General features: G+C 35.0%; 1 protein-coding gene across 1 annotated transcript in view; it reads right to left on the bottom strand.

The window, feature by feature from the left end:
• Positions 1–22,807, bottom strand: part of LOC149769595 (uncharacterized) — a 137,227-nt gene that overhangs the window by 27,092 nt on the left and 87,328 nt on the right. Inside the window, exons 16-21 of the mRNA XM_089949829.1 lie at positions 19,736–19,828; positions 16,283–16,384; positions 13,299–13,500; positions 12,637–12,882; positions 10,564–10,716; positions 6,493–6,528 (exon numbers count right to left, since the gene is read on the bottom strand). Of these exons, the coding sequence (XP_089805955.1) occupies positions 6,493–6,528; positions 10,564–10,716; positions 12,637–12,882; positions 13,299–13,500; positions 16,283–16,384; positions 19,736–19,828 (832 nt within the window). The remainder of the gene's footprint in view (positions 1–6,492; positions 6,529–10,563; positions 10,717–12,636; positions 12,883–13,298; positions 13,501–16,282; positions 16,385–19,735; positions 19,829–22,807) is intronic.

Genomic DNA, 22,807 nt, shown 5'->3' with positions numbered 1-22,807 from the left:
AGCATTATGGTACATGGAGAATACTGGTATATCAGCACATTCAAGACTACTGGAATTCATTCAGAACATTCTATACTTTTCGACTTGTGAAAGGACATTTAGGATTATTTGGGATTTAATTCACAATACTGTATATTCCTCTTAAATTTTCACTTTGTATTCAAAAGAAATAGACTGATTGTGAAATTTTACAAAACTTGTTGGTTTTGCTTCTTTCTGTTACATGGATTATGACCATAGTCATAACACCACACGTCCCTCTTTAGTACATCATTAGGTTGGATACCCATAAGGTAAAAATGGTACAAATGTAAACTCTTTCTCCATTTCAGATAATAAGCTTCACAACATAAATGATAATCTCTAAAGGTCAAACTCGGTCATGGACAAAAAATACACCGAAATGAAATCTCTTTTTATAAATATGAAGTTGAAATGGATCACAAAATTCATGATGGAAAGGCCCTGATAACCCAATTGTTACATAAATATTACCAGAAACTGGGGGTGGGAAGAAGGGATTTCTTGTTCAGGACTTCACTTCATGATATAAGAATAGGAATAAATGTGCTTTTTTGTATACCATTGTGTCCAAACTAATTGTTTTTTATATATAGAAGAAAAAATATATCCCACAACCAAAAGCATAAGTTGCACCAGCATCAACTGAACAGCAGGACTCTGGTGCATTGTTTAATTCAGTTTGGAGCAGTCATTCATGAACAGCAAGACTGCCACAATATCAACACAATGGCTGCCATGGTGGCCATACTAGATGTCAGATTGCACACAATTTTCAGTTAGGACCAGCTAGACAAGATGGACTTGATTTTTCAACACCAATTACTACAGTACAATTAACCCTTGCTGCTACGCTGAGCATTAAGAGGTCAGTGCTAGGACCGGTCAAAATGATGTCAGGATAATGTAACTGGCTGGTACATGATGCTACATGTCTGCAGCAGGATGCCCCAGTGCTACACTATAAACTGTCACAATGCAGACATTGTAGCAATATGACTGAAAAATTGTGAAAGCTACGTTAAAAGTACAAATCACATTAACCCTGAACTGTACTGTGGTTATTTCCTTTCAAAGACAGAAAGACTCTTACCCGCAATTTTAATTTAAATCTGGTTTGACTCAATACCATATTGGAATGTCAGTGTGACTTCAATTCAAAGAAAATGTTATGAATATCATTCCTTACATAGAAAGTATAAAGAAGACCAAATCAGTATGACTTCATATAATTGATAAAATACTCTATATTATTATATGCTCAATTTTTTCCCCGTTAACTTTACATTGACAGAATCGTTCAATATTCCCCGATACTGAACGCGCGCGATAATACACATATAGCATTCACGTGAATAAACGAACTACTTGATTTTGTAAATAAACAATGGACTCAGACACCAGCACTTTTGATTTGTAAACAAATCATGTACACTCAAGTAAGTGGCTCTTTACGTTGTGGTTGTTTATTTGTTTCTGAATGAACTAAAACATGTTTTGTGGACTGCAAAAAACCCCCGATGTCTTCACATTTTGCGTTGATACAATGTTACGGATTTAGGCTAGCTACCTTGTATAAATGACGGATTTGGTCCTTACAAATAACAAGGCATATACTGTTTTCTTTAGCTGGTGATAAGAATGGCAAAATAAAATATACTTACAGTTTTACATCCTGAATTTCCTCAAACTGTTTTTTCTTAATTCTGCAAATCCGAATTACATGAGCCATGTCATAGGTTTTCAATCTGGATCACACATTTCGAAAGTGTACTGTAATTTCGATGATAAGTGCAATTGCATCCTCCTTACTGCACTCAAAATGAAATACACATTAAATTCCATAGTGTCTTTTTGAAAATTGCAATTGAAAGACTTCATATTTTCCCCAAGTTATGTTTTCAAACATTCAGTGACAGAAACAAAAACACATTTGCAGACATAAACACGCTTCTCCAGCGCCACTTCAATCCAATGTATTTCATGTATAATTTGTACAGATGAATCCAGTCCAAAATCACAAACTTTCGTCGAATCGAAACAAAATACCAAAATATATTCACTCCAGATCAAATGGAAAAGTCGCTGCAATGTGCATTCATTCACAATATGACTGCAAATTTCAATTTTAACTAGACATGCCATTTTCTTTCGAAAGTTTTGTCGACCGTGCGACTAAGTTCAAATTTATCTGGGCGGAGCTATGTGCGCAATAATAATGATGTCATTTTGTAATGTCAAATATGCGCTTGTGTATTTAGTTTGGAATACGGCATTCATTCATTTATATTGTTTCTTGTAGTGTATTTTGTGTATATAATTAAACCTTAGGTTGAATAAAAAAGGAGCATATAATAAAAAGGTTACTGCATTTGTATGGGAAAATAGGAACTCGTTTTGTCGGAAGGATATACTGCACTCACAAGTTCGTGCAGTATTCATTCCGAAAAACTCATTCCTATTTTCCCGTACAAATGCAGTAACCTATAATTCTTGCTTACTAGTCAAGTTGAACTGCAAACAAAACTGACCTTGATCTGCCTTTACCATAATCTGCCATCAGATCAGAGTTTATGTTTGTTCTGCCATTTATTCCCTCCTAACTGCACAGACCCAGATTTGCAGGCACATTATGTGATAGATCTGTGCAGTATGCAGTTGGACTTGACTTAAAAGTGAGTATATATGGTTGAGTATATATGGTCAATATTTGGCATGACTTCATGATATACTAGAGGTACCCAAGTCTTCTACACCACTCCCTCGATAACTTGCGCCCTGATAACTCACGACCCTGCTTATAAAGTGGGGTCCGGCGTGGATCCCATTTTTAAACTGGAAAATAACCCAAAAAATGATCCCTATTTGTTGAACTTGAAGAAAATCGTGATCCAAATTCCTAGTACACTGCAATTAACAATATGTAAGGAAATTTCGATCATTGAAAATGTCACTCACTCCGAGTGGAGGCAGTACTTTAATAACAAATGAAATAATTTTGTATCAATTGAAATTTGTGTTCTAGTTCTATGTTTTAGTTCCTTTTAAGTGTAATCAGTGTTTCCCTTTACCCTCATTTGCGCTTCAGAGATGCACAATTTTTTTAATTGCCCCCCGTTTTTTTGGTACTCAGTCTGACCCCCAATTTTGACACCAAGGAGATTTTTAACTCTCAGCCTTGCATCCCTAGGGGATACACTGTGTAATCATCATAAATGCAATGTGTCCTCTTGTAATTAAACGTAAAATGCATCTACCATAACAGATATGTCCGCGAGCGTTTCTCTGAGAACCTAATTAAGTGCCGACCGTGTTTTGATAACTTACTTCCGGAAATATTTGTTGTATTGTTGCACTGAATTAAAAGCTGGCCTCCTCTGTATTATCATGTTAATTATGACTTTTGAATCAAATAAAGGATGTGGAATATAAGAAAAGTTAAAAGGCACAAAAATCCTACAAACTTAAAAATCTAGCAGCCCCAGGTGTATGTCAGGTGAACTCATTTCATTTCATCAATCAAACACTTATAAATGTTATTGTGCATGTAACATAAACTACCTTAAATTAACTGACTCTTTCATAACTGATCAAAGATAAGGCAGCCAAGCGAAACGAATCCTTCATAAAATAAAGAGCTTGATTTTACAGATATGGACCATTGTGGGCAAGTGAGTTTCAGAGAATTCTTGAACTGGCACTTAGGGATATCCTCATGGATGATAAGAAGTTTCATTATTAATTCCAATTCATTAAATCACGACATCAATATTGTACTAATTGAGCAATAAAAAAAATTGAGTTTCAATGTAGACAATTGTCTCACGAAATAAATGTTGCATGTTTTTGAAAAAAAGGAATCTTTTTTGGTGGTGTTTCAACAGTTAGTCTAGTTACCTGCACTGTGGACTCCCAATTTAGCAGGATAATAGTAAATGTCACTATGGGAACCAGACTCATCAAGAAAACCAAATGCAGTGACGCAATAGACAGATTTTTTCGTGTGCAAGTGATGGTTGCTGAAGCCAGTTGAAACTATCGTTCATATGTAGGATATTTTGAAAATAAATGTTATTTAAACAGAATAACAAACAACTTCATTAGAAAAAGTGCGTTATTAAAAATTATTATCAACAAGATTTTAAAAGAGGATTCAGTCAATAAACAGCCCGGCTCCCTAATGTTGCCCCACCCCCAATGATTTTCTTGATGTAAAAGTGATTTTTTTTCAATTTCTGGAGGTCCCTCAGTAACTCATGCCTCGCTTTTAGTGCGGTCTGTGTTTGTGGACCCCATTGTGCGTGAGTTATTGAGGGAAAGGTGTACCTTGTTTCTGAACAAGAAATCTATTAAACTGATTAAATGATTGCAGGGTTTATTACTGTCCTATATTAGAAGAATATGTACCCATTATTAAAACAATATAAAACTCCATAGAAAAATTAGCCTGAATTTGTGTATCTTAACATAACAATGTCAACTTACATAAGAGTCAAGTTCTGATATTCATCCAGGGTCCAATATTCCCTTCTTTCCATTTCATCTACATAATTTTATTCATTTCCTGAACCAGCCAAAGTTTCTCCCACTAATCTGTGAGTACTTAAGAAAGGATCACCCAAGCATTAACAACTACACAGTCAGAATGAATACCTATCAAAAAGAGGAATTCCACAAGCATTAACAACTACACAGTCAGAATGAATACCTATCAAAAAGAGGAATTCCACAAGCATTAACAACTACACAGTCAGAATGAATACCTATCAAAAAGAGGAATTCCACAAGCATTAACAACTACACAGTCAGAATGAATACCTATCAAAAAGAGGAATTCCACAAGCATTAACAACTACACAGTCAGAATGAATACCTATCAAAAAGAGGAATTCCACAAGCATTAACAAATACACAGTCTAGAATGAATACCTATCAAAAAGAGGAATTCCACAAGCATTAACAACTATACAGTCTAGAATGAATACCTATCAAAAAGAGGAATTCCACAAGCATTAACAACTATACAGTCAGAATGAATACCTATCAAAAAGAGGAATTCCACAAGCATTAACAACTACACAGTCAGAATGAATACCTATCAAAAAGAGGAATTCCACAAGCATTAACAACTACACAGTCAGAATGAATACCTATCAAAAAGAGGAATTCCACAAGCATTAACAACTATACAGTCTAGAATGAATACCTATCAAAAAGAGGAATTCCACAAGCATTAACAACTACACAGTCAGAATGAATACCTATCAAAAAGAGGAATTCCACAAGCATTAACAACTATACAGTCAGAATGAATACCTATCAAAAAGAGGAATTCCACAAGCATTAACAACTACACAGTCAGAATGAATACCTATCAAAAAGAGGAATTCCACAAGCATTAACAACTACACAGTCAGAATGAATACCTATCAAAAAGAGGAATTCCACAAGCATTAACAACTACACAGTCAGAATGAATACCTATCAAAAAGAGGAATTCCACAAGCATTAACAACTACACAGTCAGAATGAATACCTATCAAAAAGAGGAATTCCACAAGCATTAACAACTACACAGTCAGAATGAATACCTATCAAAAAGAGGAATTCCACAAGCATTAACAACTACACAGTCAGAATGAATACCTATCAAAAAGAGGAATTCCACAAGCATTAACAACTACACAGTCTAGAATGAATACCTATCAAAAAGAGGAATTCCACAAGCATTAACAACTATACAGTCTAGAACGAATACCTATCAAAAAGAGGAATTCCACAAGCATTAACAACTATACAGTCAGAATGAATACCTATCAAAAAGAGGAATTCCACAAGCATTAACAACTACACAGTCAGAATGAATACCTATCAAAAAGAGGAATTCCACAAGCATTAACAACTACACAGTCAGAATGAATACCTATCAAAAAGAGGAATTCCACAAGCATTAACAACTACACAGTCAGAATGAATACCTATCAAAAAGAGGAATTCCACAAGCATTAACAACTATACAGTCTAGAATGAATACCTATCAAAAAGAGGAATTCCACAAGCATTAACAACTACACAGTCAGAATGAATACCTATCAAAAAGAGGAATTCCACAAGCATTAACAACTATACAGTCAGAATGAATACCTATCAAAAAGAGGAATTCCACAAGCATTAACAACTACACAGTCAGAATGAATACCTATCAAAAAGAGGAATTCCACAAGCATTAACAACTACACAGTCAGAATGAATACCTATCAAAAAGAGGAATTCCACAAGCATTAACAACTACACAGAATGAATACCTATCAAAAAGAGGAATTCCACAAGCATTAACAACTATACAGTCTAGAATGAATACCTATCAAAAAGAGGAATTCCACAAGCATTAACAACTACACAGTCAGAATGAATACCTATCAAAAAGAGGAATTCCACAAGCAGAACCAAAAAAAGGAGTACGATACTTACATATGTGGGAGTTTATGTCCACTGTAAATCTGCTGGCTGAAAAAAAAATTGTTGAATTTCTGGTCAAACTAACAATAAGCATAAAGTAGTTATAAACATGCAAACACCCCAAAGAAACTTAACATTTCCTTTAGAAAATTATTTAAAAAAAGATAATACAAAATGTTTCATTTTTACCATGGTACCCAAGGTACTCCTTGTCCAGCAGACAAAACAGCTCCTCCTCCAGTAATACCCTTCAGAATAGGCTGACAAAATATATGTACCTTGTTCTCCAATGCGACCTTGATTAGCATATTAACACATCCCCTCCTACAATACTGCCTTCAAGACATGGTTAATAAAGTATGTTTACCTTGTTCTCCAATACATCCACGAGTAGCATAATACATTAGTATGGGCATACAGTAGGGTCAGCCTGTGCAAGCTGTATCTGTATAGAGACTTTGCAGGTATCAGTCATGAAAACAAAACGCCAAAAAAACCACACCCCTTGAATTTTGGTTTCAACAAATAAATACATTTTATCTCATCCATTGAGAAAATATTGCCATCAAGATTATGACATCACAATGTGCATAACAAAAAAGATGCATGACTTGTATACAAATCAAATGTGTGTGACATTAAAAATGTGCACTGGCCATCTTTATTAAAACCTGTTGATCTAAGGGGCACCAATATAAGGACATTTTTGTTGACCTTTTCATTCACCAATCAAATCAGAGATTGTATCTTTCTGAAAGTGAAATATATGTTATATCATTAATGAAAACTCCCTATTACACAAAATGTTGCACACACACACACACAAAATGTTGCACTTCACCTGATGTTAGTAAAACATGACGATGCTAAAATTTATGTTACTCAAATATGTCCCCATGACAATACTATGATCTGTTACTAAAAACATGTCCCATGACAATGCTATCATTGATGCTACTAAAAACATGTCCCTTGACAATGCTATCATTGATGCTACTAAAAACATATCCCTTGACAATGCTATCATTTATGCTACTAAAAACACGTCCCATGACAATGCTATCATTTATGCTACTAAAAATACATCCCATGACAATGCTATCACTGATACTACTAAAAACACATCCCATGACAATGCTATCATTGATGCTACTAGAATTTGATAAATGTGGGTTCTTGCCCCCACTAAATATGAAGAAGAAAGAAAAAAAAGGAGGGGGGGGGCAATGTATTCATATGGGGGGGGCCTTCAAGTATGGTGTAAAAAAACTTTCAATGTATTCAAAAAGAGCAATAGCAAGTATAATAAGTGCATTAAATGCATATCATGTCTTCTGTTTTCTAATAACAATATTATATCCACACACTAACCATTAAAGAATCAAACCATAGACTGCAAAAAGTGTCACTGTTCTGGCCAATCTTAAAAAACATTGTCATGTACTTCCTGCGTGTCAAATGCTCAATTCTGATTGGTTACAAATTCATTCTAAAAAAAAGTTAGAAGAGCACATAATTTCCTTTCAAGGACGAGAAAAAATAATTTTTAATGAAAAGTCCAATGCTCAAAATGAATTAGGGAAAGTATATATACAGTTTATATAACAGTTAACTCTTAACTGAACGACTGACATGACATAATTGATTCTGGTTCATAGCTGAAAGCTGCCATGCATGTAGTTTTAAGATTTTCACTTAGTTTCAAATCCTGAATCGCCTGTTTGCAAGCAGGTAATTCAAATTACTGTCAAGGGTTGATGTCCTGAAATTATTATGTCCAAGTGTGAAAGAATGTTTTTGCCAGTTTTTACACACCATCTGCAAAGCATCTAATTTTTTCATTCATTTTCAGCCATGGTCAATTCTGTTTCCGTCTGAATTGAAAGAGTACTTTTTTTCTTGGCATTCAATGGATCCTTAGTTTCATCGCCACCATCTTTACGCACATCATCACTAGCATTGTCCGATACGGAATTTGCCTGAGGAATTGTTTGTTTGCTGTCATTGTGCCTTTTGACAAACATCTGCACTCTGACTGTTATTAAAAGTGTTACTTCTAAAATAATGAAAAAGTGTCAGAGTTTTGCCATTTTACGTCCCACCAAGCCTACCTCTGCATCAAACGTGCTCTTCTGACCTTTCTCATTAACCAATCAGAATGGAGCACATGACACACAGAAATAAGTGACGTATTTACAACTATACAAGTACAACATATTCGCCAAGAGTGACAACTGGGAATTATACAGCAAAAAAAAAAAGTAATAAAATAGCGCATTCTTCATGAAAAAATTAGCACAATTCTTATTTTTTGTGCAATTCCGCCTGCACAGGATTAAAAATCTTGCGGGAAATCTGTTTTTTTTTTGGGGGGGGGGATTTGCACGATCACGCGTTCTAGATGTAACCCTGACAATGCCATCATTGATGCTACTAAAAATACATGTTCCATGACAATATCATTGATGCTATTAAAACACGTCCCAGGACAATACTATCATTTATGCTTATAAAAACATGTCCCAGGACAATGCAATCATTGATGCTACTAAAAACAAGTCCCAGGACAATGCTATCATTTATGCTACTAAAAACATATCCCAGGACAATGCTATTATTTATGCTACTAAAAACAAGTCCCAGGACAATGCTATCATTGATGCTATTAAAACATGTCCCAGGACAATGCTATCATTTATGATACTAAAAACATATCCCAGGACAATGCTATCACTTATGCTACTAAAAACAAGTCCCAGGACAATGCTATCATTTATGCTACTAAAAACAAGTCCCAGGTCAATGCTATCATTTATGCCAGATGAAGAGTTAAAAGTAGACGGATGAAGAGTTAAAACAGCTGGCAAAGCAACCATTTTTGTGGTCAGATCAACATTGTTTTAATATAGAAACAAACTACATATTGCAAGAATGTTTTTATTGTTGTTGTAGGTATGGCCATCCATCGAGAAGTAGCTGTTACAAGATCTGTAATATACTAGGAGGTAACACTCATATCATTTTCATCGAGGTCAAACACCTGTAGTGAGAAGTGTCTTAGAGAAAAGTCAATTTGATCATCCTTTCAGGAACAGAAATGATGACAAGATATTCTAGAGACAAAACTGGTTAGCGCGAATATCATTTAAGACCAACCAGATGTTACAGTAAGTCTTGTTGTGAAAATCCCATTTATATATATTATAATCCATTAAGAAGAAGTATTGATAATAAGTTTTTAAGAAAGCCGCCATGCCAGACATATCACATGCCATAACGACACGATTTGCATTTATTAATTTGGCATTATAATAAAAAGTTTTCGTCAAAAATTCCCTATGACCAACCATTCACAGAAGATTTTCAGGATGCTGTAGCAGCCTTATTGGCTACAAGATCAAAGTCATTTTCATTTAAGAGTAACAAGACATCCAAGTCTTTTGGTGAAAACCCCATGGTGATATCAAAGTCCAATACATACTTCTAGCCACCTGTACATAGTTACCATACTCACACTGACAGCTGAATCAAAATCCAATATTTTTTTAAGAATGCATGTAACTGTTTCAAGCATAACTGATTTTCTATGACTAAATGCCCACCAGCTTTGTCTACATCAAGAGTGGTTTCCTCAAGTTTGCTGTTAAAAAGTCACATCTCTTCTATCATATATTCACTTCCTTAAAATCATTTGTTATTCAGAATGATAACAAATTTCATTATTTTAATTTTTTTTTAAATCAACAGTTCAGCACAACATTGATCTCTTGGAATTCACAATGCTATTTTGCCTCACTTGTAATGATACAGATGCTGTGAGAACAGAATAGCCTAGGTCCGACAATCAAGGAGGACAACTCTGCTAAATGACGGTACACCATGCAAACAATGATGTTTAGACAAGGTCTCATCAATATCAAGCTAAATAATAAAAAAAACTGATTTAAAACCAGTAATAATGGATAAAGATAAAGTGATAAACAAAAGTAAGACCAGCAGATGAAATGACCCAATTTAATCCCTCCCCTCTTTCTGTCAAAAGTGGGAATAAAAAAGGAAGAAAAACTGACATGGAGAACTTACCCTTCTTGCTCTGCTCCAATATAGCTACCAGAACTTTTCTAGCACTGATATGTGACCTGTCCTCCAGCACATAACGAAACAGTTTGATCAAGACATCCAACATGAATCGCCAGTCTCCCGAATGTTGCTTTTCAAACTGGTCCCAACACACAGCTATTTGTGAGAGATAGATAAGATAAGCAGAATTTTAACTGTCAGCAAAACCAGTCTAATTAAAGCTAATAGCACTTGATCAACAAGTGTATCTGACAGTCTAATTGAAGTAAATAGCTGCTGATCAACACATATAACTGACAGGCACCAATTCAAGGTCATATTTCGCTGACTTTCTAATTCCCAAAACAAATTACAGCCTGCAGGAAGTGAAAATATTATTCAGGATATATTATTGCTCATTATACCCCCCCCATGCAATCCTTTTATGACAGGCTACTAAAATAAGTTTACATGAAAATCATCAGAACATGTATTTTTACTAATGCCAGTCAAATTTCAGTTATATATTGGAGATCTTTTAATCAGACTGCCAGAAAAAAACATTAGAGACATAAAGGTAAGCACACTATGAAAACATATGCAAAATTGTTCCTAGCAAAGTCAACCACTAGCTCTAATACAAACAGATCATATAATGAAGTCCAGCGATGCTATGGTCATAGGAACATTTGAAAAAAAATTCTCTCCTCCAAAATACGATTTTTTTACTAACATGAGCTCTGCAGAAACAAAATCTGTAATGAACAGGATGAGGTGGAATGCGACATAACTGGATGGGACAGATGGACAAGGGTAAAATTATATGTTCCATTTATAATTTAAGGATCACAGGTTCGATATCCACCCACGGAAGCTCACATTGACTACCTCAGTGTCTTTGGAAAGGCATTTGGATTTCTAAAGCATGATGTAACTAAATAAGTATAGGTACTATTATAGCCAACAGAACACATCCCCTCCCCCCCCAAAAAATGAAAAAGACATTAACAAGGTGGGGGCATACAGAATACTAAAGTGTGAGGAAAGGAACCAATTTTTTGATAATCTAATCTTGACGACCACAGAGGACAAGTGGAAGCTAGTTAAAGTGTTATGTATATCTAATCTGTATTGTTTGTTGGCTTTTCTTAATTGTGTGCATGATTTGATGTTTAATGCAGCTTTAAAAAACTTTCAGCCATATCCCTATGATGTCTGCATTGTGGCGGTTTTTAATAATGTCTAGCACTGGGGCATCATGCGACAAACATGTAGCATGATGGCCCACCCAGTCACATTATCATGACATCAGGCTAACCAGTCTTAACACTAGCAATTCTTTATATGTACATCTGTGTTTTATACGGGACTTTTGTCCAAAATCAAGTTAATGGTGTACCTGACTTGTTGTTGTTGTGGGGTTTAATGCCATTTTTCAGCACATGATAGGCCATACATGGCGGCCAGCATTAAATGGTGGAGGAAGAACCCGGGGAAAACCCCGGAAAGAACCACTGACCCACGAGAAGCTAGTACCTGACTTGTGACAATTTTTTTAAAAATAATATAATACATAGCAAATATTTCTCTGCCACTGTGGATTAAATATTTAGATCAATATTATTAGAAAACATGCTTACTTCAATTTGAGTGAATGATAGTCTTGATTCTGACCATACAAACTTCCTGAATGGAAATTTCTTATAAAGTAACAGTATTTTCAGAAAATGGTAATTATGACCTAGGTCAAGCAGAGGGGAATAAAATCTTGTTTACATAAGAATTATTCATTCTTGCCCTAACTTCTAAAGGAGAATCAGTATTATTGTTGTATTCATTTCTTAATTTGGGTTGAATTATTTGTTCAAATTACTATTCATTGGAATTACAAAGTACCCAATATTCTTGGACAGAAATATTAATTTGGAATTATAGTGATTAATTCCCAATACTTTAATTTCTTTTTAAATTTTCACTTTACATTCTAGAAAAATAAATCAGTTGTGGAATTTTCAAAACATGTTGGCTTTTGCTTTTTTCTGCTACTTAGTTTAAGACCATTGAGTCATAACAAGAGAAAGAAATCCAGAAATTTACCATCAAGAATCCCGATTGCTCCCTTGGAATCATTATTCTGCAGGTAAATGAGGATGGTGATAAATGGAATATTCCGGTGTTCATGTCTCTTGTACTTAAGGTAGGGGATCTTGGCCTTTACAAGTGTGGACAAAACTTCATACCCAGACTCCCACAGCTGGTTGTCAAAACACACAAGGAGCAAATTATTCCCAATCCAGGACAAAGTACGAATGTCAAGCTTTGCAAACACATTCACATTTTTTTCTGTTTAAAAAGAAATGGCATGCACAGATTAGAAACCTTTTCACAAGCACAGAATATTTGCCAATTTGGTAAGACTTTTTGACAGAACAAACCATTTCAGGATATACTTCTGCAGTATAATGGCTAAAAAAAATCTGACACATTTTAAGAATCATTAATGATAATATACTTATTACCAGTTAAGTGATAAATAACTTTTTCCAGTGGCTAATTTAAATAAGCTAATTATTATTCAACAATATCAAGAGTCTTAGGCAGACAATAGGTAAACCACGAAAATAAATTGTCACCAATATACCAATTCAACTGATTTGAAGAAAAACAGTGATGTTATAAATATGTTTAAAGAAAATATACTTTATTTTAAAAAGCATAAGACATAGGTCATGGTGGCTTTAATAAGGTATATACAGTACCTTCTTGAAATTCTGTCAGAATTGTTACTATAAATTCTTTAAAAGCTCTTCCGACACAACCAGGATCACTTTGCCTGTGGATTTTCTGCTCCAAAGCATCTGTGTAGTTTTCTATCAGGATTGAATTATTAAGAGTTTCCATAGTTAACACATCAACAAAGATGCGTCCCAAGTAATGCCAGTTACTGGTCAGCTTACAAGTCTGTCAAAACAAAATATCCAGATAGCTTAGTGTTCTGCATATAACATTTTAAAAGACACAAACAGAACATTTATATACTAAAGCATTTTGCAAGGACAAATGAGTGTACACGTCATGTTTGATTTAACACCACAGATGCACTCATGAGATTATGACGTAAATCAATTATTCGCATAAATAAAAAATAACTGCTCTCAGATGAGGTGCATGTGCATGCATGTATGCAAGCTGTGTGCAAGCCACAGCACATGGTGCCATCAATGGCGTAAAAAATAACCATAGTAGCAAGAAGTGAATGTGATTTCTTCATTATAAATGTCATTAAAATAAATAGCATACATTAAATTGTCATATAGCTAGCATCAACTATCAACTATATACAGTATTTGATGTAATGATGGCACATGCCATAATAAACACAAATTCCCACATTTGCTCAAAATATGCATAAAATAATTACGAAGTGTAATGCTCTTGACCCCAACATTTCTCATCCAATGAAAGCTGCTAAAAACCCTGTATTACACTGCTGCCACCTATTGGTTAAATCATTCTCTAAAATAACCACTCCAGTGGCCTAGTGGTTAGAGCATCCACCATGTGGGAGTTGGCAGGTTTGAACACCTGCCAAGTACCAACGACTTATAAAAATGGTAAAAACAGCTGCCTCGCTAAGCGCTCAGCATTAAGAGGTTAGTGAAACTTCTGCACCCTGACTGTTATTAGAACTGTTACTGCTGAAATAATGAAAAAGTTCTAACTGATTTAGCCATTTGACACATCGTCCCACCAAGCCAGCCTCTGTATCAAACGTGCTCTTCTGACCTTTCTTATTAACCAATCAGAACTGAGCACATGGCACACAGAAATACGTGATGTATTTACAACTATACAAGTAAAACATATTCGCAGAGAGTGACAACCAGAAATTTTATAGCAAAAAAAATTTAAATAAAATAACACATTCTTAACCAAAAAATCCGCATAATTCGAATTTTTTGCACGATTCTGCCTGCTCAGGATTAAAAATCTTGTGGAAAATCTTAAATTTACATGAAGATTTGCACAATTTCGTGTCCTAGATGCAACCCTGCCATCCAATAAGCTCTTCTACTCTGTGAGCAGGAATGCTAAAAAGCATCATGGATATAATATATGCAAAAAAATTAGTTGTTTTATTCATCAATTTATAATTTCTATCTGTTTGTTGTCAGGTGGCCCTGAACATAATTATCCTGTTCAAATTTAAAACCAGACCTGACAGACTAATCACTTATTTTTCTGTTTCTATAACAGTTCATTTTCAGTAAAAAAAGTGTCGTCTGCATCCAATATTTGTGATGTCTCGCTATAACATTTCTAAAATAAACTGAACAAAAAAAGGTTTGAACTCTTACATATACTTGTTCAAAGGGATATAACTCCCAAATTTACAGAAATATAAGGAATTTTTCTAAGCTTATCAAAGATGGCTAACTACATCACATCTGTTGTCGGGGAAAACATTGACTCATCCACACATATGTTCTGACCGTTAGTAAAGAAACTCCCATTTGGTTTAAAATGTGAACAAGATGACAATGTTAAGGACCCCATGGCAAAGATCAGATGAACTGATGATGAAAAGACTAAGTTTTGTGCTTGTAACAGATTAGAAACAATCTGTAATTTATCCCTGTAGGAAAACCCTTAAGGTATTTTGAGTCATTCCCTAAGTACTGGTAGCAAGGTAATTTACCTGCCTAAATCTAATACAGCAATTGCCTACTTTTTGCTTCTACTGCCACTGACATATTACCTCCAAACCCACGTTACTTTAATATTTTCATATACTAATTCCAATTTTATGGAATGCTCTAGATCTTAATCATGTTTCAATTTTTTATATCAGCACTGATTTTAAATACATAATGTTTTTATACTGATATGAAAACATGGTAAATAACACAGAGCAATAATATTTTTTAGTCTGCATAGGCAACATTACTGGTGGCATCTATTCTTGTCAACCTATAAAATCTGATGACAACTGTCAACAAATTAGGAACTACTTTCTCCATCTTTACAGTTACTGGACTACTCTAACAAGACCAAGAACTTCACATCTGTATTTGAATTCTTTTGTTTGTAACCAAAACCACTGTAATCTAGTTCATCAGTGTGAAGCTGACAAGTACTGAACGGAAGCTACCTCTTCATGTACACATGATGCAGATATTGTTTAGGACATTATTTAGGAGTTATTCTAATAATTAGTTTCAACCTTACACAACCTTCAACCTTACACAACTGTTAATTAAGTGCACACTGTAGGTATTAATCACAAATGGAATTAGATGCATATGTATACAAAGCTACCCAAACACTAACCCTTCAGACCCAGAGGGATTAAAGCTATTTATTTCCAGCTAGTAAAGTTTGAAAAAGGCTTGAATTCATTCATTCCTATTAGCCTCTTGAGCTTGTGCAGAAGTTCCTAACCTTATCATGATCCAAATTAGGGTTGTGGGTTGTTCTCAGCAGGGTAATGAATGGTCACCCTAACATTTTTTGGTTGCTTTTTTAATGCCCCAAGGGTTGCACACTACTGTGGGTGGCCTATTTTGGGTCACAGCTAAAATGGTTGGGAACCACTCTGATAATGGATGCATCTGAAAACTTTATTGTGTAATAATTTTCACTTCTGGGAGAGTTACAACTTTTATGTTATGGCCATTTATCTTTGGAATTGTACAACATAATGGTATTAGGGAAGACAGGTGAAACCAATGTGTGCATTTACCTGTATTTTGTGCTGGTTTTCCTTCATGATTTCATTGTCTATCTCTGTAATGGTGTCCTGTAGGCAGGCATCCTCAGTTGGGCTGATACTCCTGGATTTTACCTAATGGCATTGTTTGTGATATTATGAGCTATATTATATATTGTTACGAACAATTAATTTAAGAAGAATCTAGGTATGTATGCAATATCAATTTATGGCACATCATCTCAATAGTGACTACACAGCATAAAGTAAAATAAACTTTGAAAACTAAAAATGAACTGCAGAAAAAAAATAGGAATATAAAATCTTCCCTAAAAAGTAAACATGAAGTACCAGATAAAAAATATAAAATATAAAGATGTAAAATTGCTGTAAAATGTACACAAAATGACAGCTTATGTAAAATCCTTAAAGTATACATCAGAATTTACAATACAAACCATATTCCCCAAAAATGTAAGATTTTCTCAAGTGATACATGATCATAAAATTTCTTCTTGCTGTTGACATCAAAATAATTTAGTTGAACATCATGACACAACAAGAATGTATTCCACCGCCAATTGATACTGGCATGGTAAGCAGTCTGGATGAGGTTCACCCAAGTGGGCATCAGACTACTCTTCAGACTGACACCCATGTACAAGTCCAATGCAAGAGCAGTTGGCAAAGAAATTGGAGTCATCGGGAAGCTTAAATGAAATATTCCTAAAATTCTATTACAGTTCAGCCATATTTGAGATCAGATTAGAACCCTGATAAAAGGACACAGTGGTCCCTTGAAAGACCACTTTTAAGAGGTAACCAGTCATTAGACCATCTTACCCGACACCCTAATAGTAAATTTTAACTACTGTCCCCCTAAGTAGGCCACCCTCTCACTGCAGAAGGGATGGTCTTATAAGAGCAGAACCACTGCTGTTACAATCAAATTTTATCAAATTCTTTTGAGCTAAGTTTTGAGATCATCATAAGTTTTTCTATAAACGAATTTGTAACTCGAGCCATATTTAATGACATATTGGCATCATTAATATAAATACAAAAATATTCTACATCAAGATGATTTCTGTCCAACACCTTTATGCAAACTGTTGATGACTAACTTTAAGGCAATGTCATAGGGGCAAGTGAACTTGCTACAGAATGAAATGTCTTAGCTTTATCATTATTCATGTTAAGTACAACAATAATCTATCATGGGGTTTAAGTAAAACTGGCTAATGAAAAGCTAAGAACTACAATTTTAACAAACCTCTAACAATGACCTTACTGCAAGGACAGTGACAGTCTCATTTCCCCACTAACAATGGCTCACCCAAATTTCCAGTGTCAGATCAACTGACCTTGACATTAAAGCTCCAAAATCAACATGGACCTTGCTGTGGCTAAAAATAGTCAACCATTAATTTGATGAACACGAGGCCATGGAAACTCATTTTTAGTCTGAATGACCTTGACCTTGGACAGAGCAGCCTCAACTTGAATAGACTTCGGCCTCCAATAATAGGTAAGACAAATATGATGCTTGGAAGGAAAAACAAAAACTATGAAATCAATTTGTCTTCAGACACCTCCTTCCTGGTGGAGATTGTGGGGTAGGGGTGGCAGATAATCATAACTATTAATCCAGAAGAACATCATTAATAATAAAGTTGCATTTTGCTTTCGACAAATTGATCTTAAAGTCTGATACTTAGGATCCATCAAATTTATACAGAGACTCCATCTTTATTTAGGTAAAAAGTAATCACTTTAACACTGCACTTTATCTAAAGCAAGAAGCCCAAGTGGGTGTGATTTTGGTCACCTGACTTACATAATAGTCACCGGACTTGTACAATAGTCACATGACATACATAATAGCAGTCACCTGACTTACATAATAGTCACCTGACTTACATAACAGTCACCTGACTTACATAATAGCAGTTGGCAATTTCACTAACTGGGGTAAGAAGTAACACAACCAACATAATCCATCAGATGCAAGCTCGATCACTACACAAGTATGTACATGTCTTGCATATAACAAAAAAAAAATCATACAATATTATATACCAAGTCTGACGAAAATCAGGTCAGAAAAAAAATCTTATGTGGTAATAGTCTCACCAGTCACACCACCTCATCAATATGCACCGATCTTGCTTACAATAAAATGCAATATACATCTTGATGATATAAACCTATTGGCCAAGTTTGATAAAAAAATATCAAAGTTTTTTGCAAGCTCAACCAATCTCATAAAATATCACCTAAATAATATGGATGATCTTGCTCACAATTTTCTACTCATCCAAGATTTTCATGATTTAAGCCTATTTTCCCAATCTGATCAAAATCAGATCAGAATTATGACTTCCAGAGAGGTAACAAGCAGAGTCAAAATGGATGCAAGACTACCTCATTAATATGCATGGATCTTGATGGTACAAGCATAGATTCCAAGATCAATCAAAGTCTGATCAGAAACATGGTCTCCAGAATGGAAACAAGCACAGCCAACTACCTCAGTAGTATGCATCTATCCAGCACATTATCAAATTTACGCAAGAACTTGATCATATAAGCCTACATTTAAGTCTGAGCAAAATGGAAGTGAAGTACCGCTTTCCGAGTGATAATAAGCTCTGCCAATCTGAAGCAAGATTTCATTTTTACTTGTGAATCTTGATAATTATTGAACCTGTCAATGCTCTGCAGATCTTACTCCTCACACTCATCCATGACTTTGACAATTCAAGTTCATATTCCAAGTCCAATCAAAATAAAATCAGAAATATGGCCTATAGGGTGGTAAAAATCTCTGCTAAAATCCTATGCAAGACCAAGTCATTAATATGAGTGTGGATCTTACTAATTATTGAACTCATCCAAAACCTTGATCACATAAGCAAATATTTGATGTTGGATCAAATCACTGTCACAAAATCACTTGGCCATATGGCTAAGTGAAGCTAAAAAGACATTAATATTAACTTTATTTAGGATGTGGTCAAACGTACACTGACATACTGAGGACACCAAATAATCACTATGATTGATGGGCTTGACACTGATCACATTCTAGTTCCCCACAAAATTCTGACTGACCAGTTGGCATCCTGCACAGGGTGCTAATGACCATTGTCCTTTTAAAAATTCTATTAAACTACTTGTGAATCTACTATTTAAACCTGTCAGAGTAAAAAAACAAAAACTTATCAAACCAAATAACTTTGAATTGCAAATTTTGATACATTACTGGGATGGTGTGGAGCAATAAAGTAATAATGGTGTATAGAGAAATGTTAACCATAATTTAACCTTTGGAAACTTCTTGTCCGCCATTCTTTGTCTGAAGTTGTATATATATGTAGGGAAAAATGAGACTTTTCTGCACAAAAAAAATCAGTTTAAAGTTTACCTGATAAAGTAAGAGGAGAATATAGATAGCTTTTCACACAGTCGAGACATATACTGTACCTGTTGACTACTTCTTTTTGTTGCAGCTCTAAGCTTTTCCGCTAAAGGCCTATGACCACACTCATCAAAGATGCCCGCAACCTTCAGCAGCAACTGCAACAAGAGTACCATGAATGGCATGTTATGTATTCATGTTTATTAGTCATTTATGTAGACTTTAGTCTGGAGTTTAACAACATTATTAAAGGGGACGCATATGTGGCCAACCTCGGCTTCTCTGACAAAATTTCGACCTGCCTCTAGTGACTGGATCGAGCACACTAACCTCTTAGTTATGTGCAATCCATCCACAAAGTTAAAACAATGAAATTTAGAACAAAAGTTATTCTGCAAAACCTTCATTACTTTCAGTCATGATGACAATGTCCTTTGGCTTTCCAACTCTGAAATCTTAATGCCTCTTCGATACATCAAGTACAAGTCTTTCACAAAATTTGATCAAAGGTTATTATGCAAAAACCATTTTTCTTCTTTCAGTTAGTGACCTTGACTGCTCAGCATTGAACCCAGGATCCAGTGAACTAGGGACATATCCCACTGTCCCCAGTGTTGCCCATCTTTAAAAAGGGGCAAATAACTGTTTATGTTATAATGAAACGGTGTCCAAAGGTGCAGAGTGGTCAAGATTTTGAAAGACATGGCATTAAAGATTGTGGGAACCCCACTATACTGCATTCAAGTTGCAACACCACCATTTGACCCCAACATTAATAGGTTTCTTCCTTACTCCAAGTGAAAGCAATCCGCAAAGATTGGACTAGATCTGCGATACAGAATTACTGTTATTGTGTGGAAATCATGTATTTTCTTTTAGCCACAAAAATCCTGACCACTGAAATCTGAAATCAACAAGCTTCTTCTTAAACCTAAGAGCAAGTCATCAACAATGACTGGTAACTGAGCATGGTCGAGAACTCCAGTTGCAAATGAAATTGTAGCTAATGGATGGTTGGACAGAATCGTAATTATATGAAACCCAGATCCGAATCAGGTAAGGACAAGCCAGTATTCAGATATTACTGCAGCAATTGTATTTCCTTAATTTTTGCTATTATGCTTAAGTTTGTATTTTAAGAATCATTTCCATAAAACTTGTCAAATTGTAAGGAATGTCAGGTCTACCTTACTAATATCCACATATCTCACTAGCTACAGATCACGTCTAAAACTACGAAAATATCCTATTTACCAAGTTTGAGCAAATTTTGATCTCCAGTGTCAACAAGCTCAGTGAATAAAACATAAAATTACCTACTAAACCTGCACGGATCCACATGTCTCGACGATATAATATCATTTAAGAAGTCTGCTCAAAAATAGACCATGAAGAGCCATTAGAATGTTAGGTATGTACAAGGTTTCGATAAGAGTGTAATGTTGTTTTCTCTGAGGTTATCATGGTATAAACTCAGTTACCAACTTGCGGACCAAATAACGGCTTTTTGTAAGCTGTGTGAGTTGGCAACTACCAGTATTTACCATGATAAACTCAGAAAATGATGACATTAAACTCCTGTAATTGCATGTCTTTATAATTTTGTTACTGCTTTTATTTTTATTTTGTTTTTCAAAGATACTGCCAATCATTTTTAGAACCTTGTTAAAGTGTATGAATTATTGTTAAAGGCTGCAGGACTTTGCTACATAGCTATTTACAGAACAAGGGATTCTCCATCCATAACTGCAACATTATCAAACAATTCTACCAATGGAAGTCCAAGGTTTTGAACATTTCACAGCAGGGTCTTAATATTTTATCTAAATTGGCGCATGTGTTCTTGGTAAAAGTTCAATATTCAAAGCAAAGGATGTGTTGCCTTCTTCAATGGGCACATGACTCTTAGATCTAATGCTTTCATGAGCTGACTGAAACTTGGCAGAATTATTATTGTCCAGACATGTGAGGAACCAATTTTCTTTTTTTAAATCAATTTTTTTCATTAACAGTGTAGGCTACCTACGAGGGCTACTTACAAATGGATTAAGAATATTGGTAAATGGCTATAGTGATGGGGGTCAAATAGTCAACCAGTGCAGGACATCAATCCTGACAATTACAATGGCAGTATCTATCTCCCACCCAGCCCACATGTTGTAACTATCAGGGATGGTGTCTTATATTATAGGACTGTGAGTCCAGTTGTCAAACTGTTAATCTTTGAACCTCCCTTCTTCCAACACAAGACCTGCCAATCCTGATGAGTCTATCTCAATAAGGCAGTCAACATTTTTTTCTGTAAGACTAACTAGTTTTCAGTAATGTGTAACAAAATATCAATAACTGCTACTGTAAAGCTGGAAAACATAATTAAAAGTTTGACGCAGTGACGATAAACATTACATTCAACTGAAATGTTTGTAATGTATGCAGACTTTATTGACCACTAGTACAGTTGCACAAACTTTAGTTCCAACCCTATGCAACTCAACTGCTTGTTGCTATCTCTCAACTTGATGTAATTCTTGGAAATTCTTTTTCCATTTCACATGATGATGGCAATCATATCTCCCACTATGAGACATGTTCAAATTGGCAAGTGATGTCCAATAAACGTAATTGTGTCCTTTCCTGCTTATATTCATCAGATACTGAATACTCCTTTTTATTCCTCTGTGTTGATTAACTTTTTTCTAGAAACTTATTTTCCCTTTTGTCTTAAACATGCATCACTCTCTGGAGGCCATTTTTTAAAAAATTCTATAATCAACAGTTTGATTATGCAGACGATTCACATGAACAAACAGGTGCAGTTTAAAGCATCTGGTGTGCTGCTGTAAAGTTAATCTGGTTCCCTGACTAATTTCACTAATTCTAATATGAAACCTGGATCTAAATCAAACAAGAATGAACCAATTATCCAATTTTTTTGGCAACAACCATTTTTCTGTAGCTTTTGCTTGCATGACGTTAAGTCCATATTTTAAGGGTAATTTTCATAAGACATGGCTTAATCATAAAAGTTGTCAGGTCTGCAATATCTACATCCATGTAGCTTAAATTCATTTGTAATGAGCAACAGTGAAAGTGCTGTAGCCCCAATGTTCTTCTTGGAAGATTCTGAGTTTTCCAGC

This window comes from Sinohyriopsis cumingii, unplaced genomic scaffold (genome assembly GCF_028554795.1).
Source record: "Sinohyriopsis cumingii isolate HCF-2022 unplaced genomic scaffold, ASM2855479v2 utg003568l, whole genome shotgun sequence".
In the NCBI taxonomy this organism is placed as follows: Eukaryota; Metazoa; Mollusca; class Bivalvia; order Unionida; family Unionidae; genus Sinohyriopsis; species Sinohyriopsis cumingii.
The sequence above is the reverse complement of the archived record's forward strand: the minus strand, read 5'-3'. Positions and strand labels throughout refer to the sequence as shown.